Source organism: Notothenia rossii (assembly GCF_949606895.1).
Source record: "Notothenia rossii genome assembly, chromosome: 11".
Classification (NCBI taxonomy): domain Eukaryota; kingdom Metazoa; phylum Chordata; class Actinopteri; order Perciformes; family Nototheniidae; genus Notothenia; species Notothenia rossii.
Window position 1 is genome coordinate 9,110,213 of NC_136910.1, and position 12,818 is coordinate 9,123,030.

At 41.8% G+C, this 12,818-nt stretch overlaps 1 protein-coding gene across 1 annotated transcript in view; it reads left to right on the forward strand.

The window, feature by feature from the left end:
- capn15 (calpain 15) overlaps positions 1-12,818 on the forward strand; it is a 36,407-nt gene that overhangs the window by 20,452 nt on the left and 3,137 nt on the right. Inside the window, 8 exon segments of the mRNA XM_079656852.1 lie at positions 1,029-1,237; positions 3,198-3,381; positions 4,570-4,793; positions 6,653-6,778; positions 8,171-8,323; positions 10,974-11,135; positions 11,636-11,877; positions 11,990-12,159. Of these exon segments, the coding sequence (XP_079512978.1) occupies positions 1,029-1,237; positions 3,198-3,381; positions 4,570-4,793; positions 6,653-6,778; positions 8,171-8,323; positions 10,974-11,135; positions 11,636-11,877; positions 11,990-12,159 (1,470 nt within the window).

Genomic DNA, 12,818 nt, shown 5'->3' on the forward strand with positions numbered 1-12,818 from the left:
AGATAGGCAGATAGTGTGTCAGATTGGGTGTCTAGCTGTTTAGTTCAGGTGCTGTGTACAGTACAAAGGCAGCTACATTGTTAAAGCCATTAGGAATGCTCAGTGCTCTGCAGAGAATGTGTCAGAAGCTGAAGCGTTTGAAATGTTTCAGAAGTGATTTGCATATGTGTCCTGTATCCTGCCTGCTACACGGCGCCACATCAGGTGTCCCGCTGTGCAGATGTGTGATGCCACACCAACAGCGGGCCAGTAATTCCTGCTGCCACACCACTAACTGTGGAAGGCAGGAGCTTGTCCTTGTTCTACCCCGAATCTACGCCTCATGTAGTGTCCTGTATTAATCATCATCCACCTGCAGAATATGTGGCATGCAGGGAAGAGATTAACGGTAGAGCTCCAAGTGTCCTTCAGGCTTGCATTATGCATTTGAAGTGATCTCATCTGCTCATTTGGGCATGATGATTAATACATAGGACAGACTTAACAGGAAGCTTTAAAAAGTTTCAAAACATTTTATAGAACTACCCAAATGAATAACCTTTACCTAAAAATGTATTGTACACTTTTAGGACATTACTCTTTAGAATGCCGTGGATTATGCAATATGAGTCTTTATATTTATATGAAATGAAAAGTACTTGCGTAGTACTGTCAAAAACATTTGGCATTTAATAATCTAATGAGTCTAACTAAAAAAAAAAACATGTAGATACATATATTTGATGAACCATGTCCATATTTATTTCAAGAATGCAGAAATTAATAATTTGATATTTTTTGTGCTGATGTTTTTTTATAATATGTTTTAATAAGCCTACAGTAGGTTTCTGCCTTGACTGCACATGCATATTATTTCTGTTAACCTTTAATCTCTTTTAAAAATGTGCAAATCAAACATAATATAAGATGATTTCTCTTAATAAAGATCTTAATAAAATGGTGGTGACATTTATTTTAACTGGTTCAGTCATCTCATCCTTTTGTTCCCCTCTAATTGTTCCTCTGCTGTCTCCCCCTGTTTGGCTCAGAACTCTGTGAACTTTGTGGACGACAGTTTCCCCCCCGGTCCTCGCTCCGTGGGCTTCCCCGAGGGCGACAGCGTCCAGCAGCGAATCAAAAAGTGGCTCCGCCCCCACGAGATCAACTGCAGCAACTTCAAAGATCGAGGCGTCAAGTGGTCCGTCTTCCGCACGCCACGGCCCTCTGACATCCTGCAAGGCCTGCTGGGAAACTGCTGGTGAGCTGACAGAACCGCACGGGACACTTTGAGAAAGATAACCTGAAAGAATCTAGAGACAATTACATAATAATAACTTAAAAAAACTGGGAAATCTACCCAGAGTAATGCTTTAGTTTAAAACAAAATATCCTAAAAGAACAACACGACGTTTCCGTTGAGTCCTTTTGAAAGGTCAGCTTTAGACGAACACTACAGCCTGAAGCTAGCATTGAGAGGTGGAGACAGTGACTGAGAGGCAGTGAAACAGCAAGTCAAAGAGAGATAGGGAAAAATTGTGAGGCAGGAAAATGAAAGATGGCGGGCATTAAATAAAAGAGGAAGCAGGGCGTAGGTGGACAGATGTACAGATGCACCTGACCTGACAGGAGGATTAGTCACAGGAATGAGAGTGTTGACATATTACTTCCTGCCCTTGTTCCGCGTGGCCTTTCGTCTGTGTGTGTATATATGTGTGTTACCCTCCTGCCATCTTCCTCTTAACACAACAAAGAACCCTCAAAAAGTTGTGCCAATAGGACTACTCGCCCCACATCTCCTGCAAACACGGCTTATCAAAAAATATCCCCAGAGCTAAATCCTCTTACTCGCGACAGGATGTAACCCAGATACTTCTCTCTCTAATACACACTAACATTGTCCTAATAAACTAGCAAATAACCCCGCCCCCCTTCAGCCAGCCAATGAATGCAGAGGAAAGTAGTGCCAGTCCAACGTTGTCCTTGAGTACAAGCTGACATTAGTCACATTATGACACGGCTAATTGGATTTCCCCTTGATTTCTTTTTTTTTGTTGCAGATGATTGGTTTTTCATCAGCGGCTAAATGGGCTGATCTGGCTCACTCGGCTGCCACTTTAACAGATGACATTGTATAGCTTTATTAATACACATTTCCGAACCCACACAAAGAGTTTCACTCTGCTGCACTGACACACATTGACTGGACTCAAAGAGATATTATTGCTTTCATCTGTAACTCCAGTCCTCTCCTTTCTTTACTTCTGTTACACAATGACATCACTATGTAAAGCTTGCACTTTTATGGGCTAGTGCTCCAACCCATTGTAAATAATAGGCTAAGGGGCGGGACATCTCTAAGTGGTTGACCAATCAAAAAAGAGCCGGCCAGCAGACTGGTCTCTGGTCTCAGACAGAGAGTGAAAAGAGGAGCTGCAACCCAGTATGAGAAACACTTTTTGATATTAAAGCATGTAAACATGACACAGGAAAAACAGTTATGAAACCAGAACATTAGCATAATAGGGCCCCTTTAATGTAGCGTGTCAGTATACTTGAAATCAGTGGTGAGTCATCAGCGTACAAAGATAAATACTTTTCGATCGTGGTCCCCAAACCTCAACCGTTTGTTGGCATTTCATCAGCTTTGTATGATTTCTCTCCACACTTTCAGATGAACTTATGCTCACTTTAAAATCTATTCCTTTCAAGTCGGACGCTCGCGTCCCCAGCCTCCTTTCTCTTCTGTGAGGAATTAGCATTTTTCTGATGTATCCGGATTTTTGATTAACTAAATTCTCTTGCAAGCTAATTAGGGGAGGCGAGCTGGTTTGTCTTTGCTGCAGGCTGAATGAAAAGCAATGGGGAGGCAACCAGAAGGCATAGAAGCTTGACTCATAACACCTGATTGATTTTCAATAAGGGCAAATCATGTTTAAAAAATGATGTTAAAATAACAGCTTGAGGTACTCTATGTTTTTGGAAAGTGATGTTTTAATCCACATTTACAGCTGATTGTCAGTCTGTGTGTTTTTGTTCTGATTGCAGTCGACATTCCCTATCACTGCTTGTCTTCTCTGACTAAGCTGGCGTCCATTCATCCATCCACCTGTCCGTCACAATCAGCTGATCATTTCTCTCGTATCTCCATTTGTTTCGCCGCTGTCCTTCCCCGATCCGACGTTTCATTTTCCGAACCACTGATCTTTATCCCTCTCCAGGTTCCTGAGCGCGCTGGCGGTGCTGGCGGAGCGTCCCGAGCTGGTGGAGAGGGTGATGATCACCAGGACTATCTGCCAGGAGGGGGCCTACCAGGTCCGGTTGTGTAAAGACGGCACGTGGACGACGGTGCTGGTGGACGACATGCTGCCCTGCGACGACTACGGATACCTCCTATTCTCCCAGGTCAGGAAAAAAGATTGGGAAGGTGGAAGTAATTTAAGGAGGGAGAAGTGATGGAGGAGAAAATAGATATTCATTGATATTCAGTGGACAAGATGCATTATTTGTGTCAAAGGTCGAACAATACAGAATGGCTGGAGAGGAAAGAAACATTCCACTCTTATAATGTGTGTCCTCTTTCAGGCCAGAGAGGTTAGAGAAGATAGATAGCAGATACTTACAGAGGCCCAAACTAAATGCTGACACATGCACACTATGTACACTCTATATACCCTCTCTGACATTCCTTTTTTATCGCTCGCACCACTTTGTGACCCTTAAAGGGGAACTCCCCACATCAAAGAGTGTCTACAAGGGTTAGGGTGTACTACTGCATGTGAGAGTTGTGTTGATATAGCTTCTCCTGGCTCCAGAGGGAGCTGCACAGAGACGAATAAACTGCCATAAGTGCAGTCACTCGAGTCGGTGTCGGTTGAAGACTATACGTTTGGAAATGAGAAAAGAATATCTCGGTTATGTGGAGTTAAAACAGAAGTCTTTTTGTATTTGTTATTCTTGTAGCTAAAGACACCCAAATCTGGGTCGTTACTGTCAGCAGTATTATATAACACTATATATTAGACATAAACACTCTGATTGATCAGTAAGCAGGACCACTGTTAGTTGCTTTGTGTTTGTTGATGGGGTTGCAGCCTAACATCAGTGTAATATTAACTTCTTAATATAAGTTCAAGCTTATTCATGATCCAGCGTTTCATTACGAGTGTGTCTCAAAGGACCCCACAGAGGAGGATTGTACATGGAGGTCTAATTAATTACCAGACAAATTAAGTGTGGCGTTATGAAATAAATAAAACACAGAGAAACATAACCAGGCGTACACATGCTGCCGAGACACACTGTATAATATCAGATCTACATAATGTGGATAAGAAGAAAAAGAGATATTAGTCTCAAGTGAATTCCTTTACAATGATGAGTAAGAATGCACTAATGGCAGAATGAAATTATAAGGCAGCAGTAATAAACACAGTGATGAAAAGATAAGAAACAATATGATGAAGCATAAATCCTTTCAACCTTTAAACTCTACCAACAGGTTCAAATTAACACCATAAAACAACATCCTGTTACAGTGAGCTACACTCAGACTTTAATAAATGTTTCCTCTTCCTCTTTCCCATCCTGCAGGCTCAGAGGAAGCAGCTATGGGTGGCGCTGATAGAGAAGGCCCTGGCCAAACTCCATGGCTCCTACTTTGCCCTGCAGGCGGGGCGTGCCATCGAGGGCCTGGCCACGCTGACGGGGGCCCCGTGCGACTCCCTGATGCTGCAGGTCAGCTCCACCAACCCCCGGGAGGAGCCCATCGACACCGACCTCATCTGGGCCAAGATGCTCAGCTCCAAGGAGGCAGGGTAAGAGGAGGAGGGGTGGGATTTGAACAGAAAGGAACATTGTTCTTTGCCGGATGTTTTTTCTTCACTTGTTCCTCTACTTCAGCGGTTCCCAACCTTGTTCAACTCAGGGCCCACTTAAGAATAAAAAAAAGATGTGCGGCCCACATTCAACCGTAAACAATACGGAGGCTAAATAAAGTTCTGATTGGTCAATTCAGAACATGTGACAAGTTGTTAATCCAGTAGAACAGACATAATGACCGTTGCTAAGGAGGATCAAGAAAGGAGGTTAAAAAAAAAATCTTAATAATGAAATGTTTCCACACAAATCCTAATGTTTTGCAAATTATTTGGCGGCCCACAGGTTGGGAACCGCTGCTCTACTTATAATGAATAAGTAGGGGAATTCATATTAGATTTTATTTTATTTTATTTGCACAAACAAACAGATAACAAAAAGATAAGAAAAGTGACACTAGAGGATAAGAAGCCACATGCTGATACAACAGACAAAAATAAACAACAACCAAAGTTTAAAAAAAGAATTGTAAGCTAAGATCATTTTGAAAGTGTGGTGGAAATATGTCATTCAAATAAAGATTGAAGTCAAGATTGTCTTGTGAATGGCAAGAGTCTGAATGAGCAGTGTGTGTGTGGTGTATCTGGTTTACATGGAGCTGTTGAAACACCTGCGTCCTTAATAATGCCGACGGAGTGCAAAAACAACTCCCTATCGCTATGGTAATACAGAGATACACAGTTAGTTGTGAATGAAAACATATTGTTGTGTTATGTGGGAAATAATGACTCGGTACTTTCCCACTCATGTGAAAGGCACTTAGCAATACGCATAAATCACTAAATGGACATATAAATGGATATCTTATATTAACATTTATAATGCAGAAAGCTAAAACAAGAGTTTGATGACAAAAATGTCCAAATAATCCAATACCAACATTAAAAGTGAAAAAGAAAAGCACTGGCCGTGTCCACTATAACTTTCTGTGTGTTAAAGAACAGAATGCATACAAATATTGATTGGTATTTTCCTGTACAAAATATTAAAAAGTAAAACATCTTATTGGAAAACCAGAGGATAAACATTATACGATCAGAGCTTCAAACACTAGGGTGTTACAAAATCACAAAGGTGCTGAATGCCAATTAGCAGCTCCCTGTATGTCAGCAATGGAAGAGCTCTGCCAATCAGCTCTTTGATATGTGAGCACTCAAAGCAACACGAGACAACAAGCAGGACTCCAAAGAGGCCAAATGATCTGAGGCCAAATTGGAATTGGAGGTCCATCTGTCAGAAAACGTGTGGTTATATTCAACATATCAAAGGGGAGCCTCGCTTTGAATGCATTAAACATTAGTATGCGTTACTAAATAGAGGCAAGCTGCAGAAAAGAAGGAGCAGATGTCACATATTAAATGAGGTGTAACTGATATTTGTTTTCGTAACCGTCTGCAACATGCAGTTTGTTCTGACCATTAAGTTGGCTTTAGTTTTTTCAACTTTATGTAAATCTTACACTGAATGCTAGGACTGCTCGATTATGGCAAAAATCATAATCTCAATTATTTGGGTCAATAATTGTAATGCGATTATTCATTGACTTTGAAAACATCCATTTATTTGAGAAAAAATAATTTGAACAGTATGTTTTTATTTTTTTCCTGAACTTTAAGTATAATTCAACTGAAAACCCCCCCAAAAAATTATTTAAAGAAAAAAAAGTAATAATAATAAAAAAAAAAAATCGTTTTATTTCGATTACGTTGTTTTAATCGTTGCAAGCCATAATCGTAATCGTGATTTTAAAATACGATTAATTGAGCAGCCCTACTGAATGCCGTCCATGTCCTCCCAGGTTTCTGATGGGTGCGTCTTGTGGAGGAGGCAACATGAAGGTAGACGACGTTGTGTACGAGTCTCATGGTCTGCGGCCCCGACACGCGTACTCCATCCTGGACGTACGAGAGGTGCAGGGTTACAGGTACGAAGAACTGTGAACTAAATGGATAACGTACCTTTCTATGAGTTCTTATACCTCTTTCCAACTTGATGTTTCTCTTTTCAAATCGATCTGATCTCTATCTGATCTCTAGGCATTTCAAGTAAGCATGAACTTAGAACAGCAAACTCAAATTTAAAATCTTTTTAATATGGCTTTTAATTTGGGTTAACTTTCAATTCTCACTGGTATCGTTGTCCACGTTTTACTGTATTTTTTCTGTTTTTATTTTAAACATTTTTAATTGTTTTATTTTAACCTATTTTCATTTCTTGTCAGCTTTGAATTCAATGGATTTTCATTTAATTTTCATTTATTTTAATATTGTTGTTGTGTTTTCTTCTTGTTCTGTAAAGCACTTGCTTTGTGCATGAAAGGTGCTACACAAAGAAAGTCTATTATATTATTACTATAGTGTTTAGAGGCTTGATGATTAGATCTGAAGGTCCTGTGTTTCTTTTTTAAATAGTAGGACAAAATAGTACAAAAGTGTGACATATGCATTCCTCTTTCAGTCGGATAATGTTTTAGGCCAATCAGCAACTGACATTGGGTATATCATACAAACAACAGTTTAAAATGGGAATGCAGAATGTGGGAAAACATGTTGCAAGATCCTTATCTAAGTGGTTTCATGGCTGTAACCTTTTCCTGTCATCTTTCATCCAAACCAATGAGTCACTCAGTGCGATTGACTGGCATGGGTCTGATTCAAGGAAAGAAACCATGTCTCAGATGTTGTTTACTCATTAAAAAAAGCATATTTAGAAATAAGTATCCTCGGTTTGGATAGATTGAGCAGATGCACACTCTGTTAGGGCACTTCTGGAATGATTCATATGTTAATGTGGCGGAGGCTTGATGCCAACAGAGAGCAGGTGCACAGCAGTTCACGGTGATCACTTTGATCAGCATTGTGAGTCCACACAAAGCTTTCTCTCCTGTCCTACCTGGGAGAGGAGGGGGTTGCCGTAAATCCCAGATGTAATTTGCTCAAGAGCCCCCACACAACCCCTTTAACTTACCAGCATAAAGCAATCTGAGTGGAAGATTGTGCCACGGCGCTTGATCTAATACGAGTCGGGAGTCCTCCTGCGAAGTGCCAGAGGAGATGAGAAGCAGCTTGAAAAAGCGATTCACCTGCATTTAAGAAAAGGGGGGGGGGAACTCCAGTATGGTTTCCCATTAAACCTCCGAGGATTCTCTCGGTAGGGAGAAGGCAGTAAAATGAAATGGGTTGTTAAAAACTAGGCAATGATCCATAAGAGGAGCAATTTGAGTCCGCAGAGATGGAGATACAGCGTTGACTGGAAGGTGTTGTCACTAACTGAATGCCCCTCTCTTCCCTCACTGACCGTCACTGTTTGGCTTCAGGTTGTTGCGGCTGCGTAACCCGTGGGGACGCTTCTCGTGGAACGGAAACTGGTCGGACGAGTGGACAGAGTGGCCGCAGAACCTGAGGCACGACCTGATGGCCCACGGTAGCAGTGAGGGGGTCTTCTGGATGGAGTACAGCGACTTTATAAAGTAAGTAATCAATTTAAAAAGGCCCTATTATGCTTTTTGGGGTTTTCCCTTTCCTGTAGTGTGTTATATAGATTTGTGTGCATGTAAATGGTCTGCAAGGGCTAAAATCCCTGTGTTCCCTCTAGAGGGAGTTTCTCTCCCACACACCCCCCCCCCCTCCCCAAATCACTACAAGTCTGGGCATGTTGAGAGCTGTACATACACACAAGGGGAGTTAGTCGGTTCCGTAAGAGCCAGCATGCGGGATCGGGATTCTGGGATTTGTAGTCTTTCTAGTTGCGTATTTTTCAAAGTCTTATATTTCAACAGTCTTACGACAAACTGTGACTTTTTTGACATGGAAATTATTATTTAAGATTGACAAACATCATATGTGTAAATGATGGCACAATTCAAACGGGATCAAATGATAATCTTTCTCTCTCCATTGACTTCACTGCATAATTTTTCAGAAATAAGGTCCCATGGGGCGGAAGTAGATGGGCATGACTTCGCCACTCTATAGAAATATGAATCATATCATCATCATATCTGCCTCAAACCAGTTTTAGTTTGTTACGGAAATAGTACGCTTATTTGTTCTTGGACAGATGACATTACAATGACATCACATAATCTTTAATCCACAACTTCTTTGTTTGTAGACGGGTATCGTCTCAGAAAGTGACTCACTCTTTCAGACTCATTCATTCACTCACTCGCAGTTGACTTTCTTCCAGCTAGTATGCACCAGAGTATTAGCAGCAAATAAAGGGGAAACTTTAGCATAATATTATTGCTTCTGGTCCCTTTGATTTTTTATTTTGCACAGATTTTTCTTCTGCTAATTTTTTTATTTTCTATTATTATTTGACCTTTATTCACCCAGGATAGGTCTCATTGAGATTAAAAATCTATTTTTCGAGAGAGACCTGACCCAAGAATGGTAACAGCACAGTTACAGACCATTATAAAACATACAATCACAACACACAGTCATACAACAAGTTAGCCAAAGCATTTACAGCCACAGCGGCCTGCTTCAAGGTCATTTAGTCACTTTGAGTTTGCTTAAAGAAACCAGCTCTCTAATGTATTTGAGACATGGCGGCCGTGGATGCTAACGCTTCACTATTTGTGTTATTCAGTTAAGCTTCTGTTAGCCAGACACAGGTGAAATAACCCTTAATCGTGCCATGATGGACTCACGCAATGTGCTTTAAGTGATGGATAGTTTAGTCATTTCATGCCCTGCTGGATTTTGCTGACTATCAGGTATTGACTCCAAACTGAATGACAGCTTTCTTTATTTCTCGGTTTCATTGGTTGATCAGGATTTGTCAGGCCTGTACTTGTCATTACTCTCAGGATTGATCTAATATGACAAAACTCGCTGTCATTCAATTACACACATCAACAGGTTTTGACAGGTTTTTTTTGCTGTGTTAATGTGTGTTTTTATTTATTATGCATAACCATTTCTTTGGCAAGTGACCTTTGGGAGGTTAGTAAATACTGTTGCCTTTAACAGCTTGATTGAAAGTAATCTGAAACACAAAAGGGAGCGAGTTGATGCCTTGTAGCTTCCTAAAATATAAGTGTAAGTAAAAACAACCTAAGTGCACTAATTTTCCCCCTAAATAACCTGATTTGTGTGATTTGTGTGTTTTTAAAGAGGGCATATTATACCCATTTCCAGTTTCATTCATTTGTATTTTGTACCTCTACTCTGACTGCTTATACTAAAGACCATTTACCTGCACAAAAACTAAGCTAACTTTATTAACAGCACTTGCCTAGAAAAATGTTTTCCCTCCCTGTCATCAAAGCATCTGATCAATAGACGTTGTCACAAAGTCCACCAGGTTAGTAGGTTGACCTGAAAATAAATGGTGCGTGAACCTTGCTGTTATTCCTGTGTATCGGGCTGTTTCTCATGTCCCTCGTGTCCTTAAAAACAAGAGGCCACAGAGATCAATGTAGCCGGCCTCCTGAACAAACCTGAAAAATGTGTGTGTGGCCTCGAAAAGACCCGAATCCCATCTGTCTTCTGACTGTTTATTGTTTACTCTGTCAGAGAAATAATCTCTTGGCTCTGTGCTAGATAAAAGCCTACAGCATATCTCTGCTAAAAATAAAAAAGGTAGCCGGCTTGTTGGACAAATACTGTATTGGACTAATATATGCTGATTTCACAAATATATATATATCCTTAAAACGAGCTGAATTCTAAGAACCAAAAGATGTTAACAGCAGACATGTTCATCTCCAGCAATCAAAGCCTACTCCAAAGCTGCCTCGTGCCTCTCTTTTTTTACCTGTCTCGTCTTCTCAAGTGTCAAAAGACAAAAGTAAGATGTAAGACAGTTGTCGGTGCGAGGTTAGGAAGTGATGAAACAATGAAAAACACTCAGAAAGTGAGGAAGGGAGCGTCTCTCGGGGGCTCGGTCTTTGAAGAAGGAGGTCTGACATGTTAGAAAGGTAAATGGTGTTTATTCAGCAGCAGCCTCAGAGGCTATGCTAATGTTAAAGAGCTCCTGGTGATGCATGCAAATGAGACGGAGAGAGCAGCGGGTCAAATTGCTGCTGTCTTGGAAGAACCGCTTTTCTTTTGATACCACATATATGAAACTAAAGGAGTCTGCATCCTCTCGTCCGTCTCCTCCCACAGGTACTTTGACTCAGTGGACATCTGTAAGATCCACTCTGACTGGCAGGAAGTGAGGCTGCAGGGCTGCTTCCCCAGCAAGGCCAGTGGCCCGGTCACCGTCACAGCGCTCACCGTGCTGGAGAGGACGGCGCTGGAGTTTGCTCTCTTCCAGGAGGGAAGCAGGTGAATAAAACAAACACAAAACATCCCATTCATTCGCAATATCTCTTACAAAGAGGCAATTTGTCACAGGCTCCATATACCTCCACAGGAATACTGTGAACTGCTTACCTCGAGCAGTTAAAATCTATTATTCCTTGGTATTGCTCCCTATTCATCAATAGCTTCAATTACAACATTATTACTACATTCAAATTGTTTCGATCTAACCTCTACAGTCAACCTAGCTCTGTGTCAATGCTGTAGAGATTTATATTGAATGACCATGTTTTTGTAATTTAGCTGTATTAGAGGTATTTGATTCCCTATGCAACACAGACATTTCTATACCTTATTGCAGCTACATGCTAGAGCTGCACAATGAAGCGACGTTGTATAGAAATAGCAATATAACTTTACATTCCATGGTATCTGACTGAGGGTCAATAAATCTTATCTAATTTATTTCTAAGTTTATCGTTCTATTTCCATCTTCTTTGCTCACCCCCCCCCTCTCTCTCCAGGCGTTCGGACACAGCGGACAGCCACCTGCTGGACCTGTGCATCATGGTGTTCCGTGCGTCCTTCGGCAGCGGCAACAAGCTGACTCTGGGCCGCCTGTTGGCCCACAGCAAGCGAGCCGTGAAGAAGTTTGTGGGCTGCGATGTGATGCTGGAGCCGGGGGAGTACGCTGTCGTCTGCTGCGCCTTCAACCACTGGCAGATGAACGTCAGCGGGACGCCAGTGGGAGGTCCACCCACACCCAGTAGGTTTACAGAAACAAAACACACAAGCAAGGCTTTGTTGTTGCCTAATCATTTACCCCTGTTTACCATACAGTAGGAGGTACTTTTTAAAAGCGTATTTCTATCCTGCAGTCTCAAGTCCTACCAGCGCAGCAGCACGGCGGCCCAGCAACGACTTCCCCGGCTACATCCTCGCCATCTACAGCTCCAGACAGGTGATGGTGGAGCAGGTGGAGGCCATGGCCACCACGCTGGCCGACGCCATCATCCTGCTCACGGAGAACAAAGGCGAAAGACATGAGGTGAGACTCATGAACACACTAGACAGAGAACAAGAGAATAACTTGTCACCTTCTCCCATCTCTCTGTCTCGCACACGCACACACACACACACACACACACACACACACACACATACACACACACATACACACACACACACGCACACGCACACGCACACGCACATGCACACACACCGTGAGAGTATAATGCTTGTGAAGCCGGAGAACTCTCTAAGCCACTTGGAGATATCACTTCAGATTTCCTTAGCTAAGTCCCGAATCCTTTACTACTTTTACACATGCAAGTATATGCACATTATCACTCACACTCACACACACACACTCTCACACACACACTCACACAAGGAGGCAAATTATTCTGGTTCTCCTGAGCCGCGCTTTCCGGAAAGTGCTGTCACATTGGCTGGTATTTTTAAAGGGATGACAGAGCTTTTTAAACACTTGAGATCATCTTTGTTAAATCATTCGGCTATGCAGCTCTCCAGGAATCCAGTGCACACAGCATGTGGGCCGAACGCTCACGAGTGCATGGCAGCCTATACTCCAGCAGTAGTGTTTTAAAAATAAAAATGTATTTTTCGGGTAAGTAATTCTAGCTGTCTTGCAACAAGAGATTAGTATTTTGAGCACGAGCATGTGTTGCTGACAGATGTCAGGTG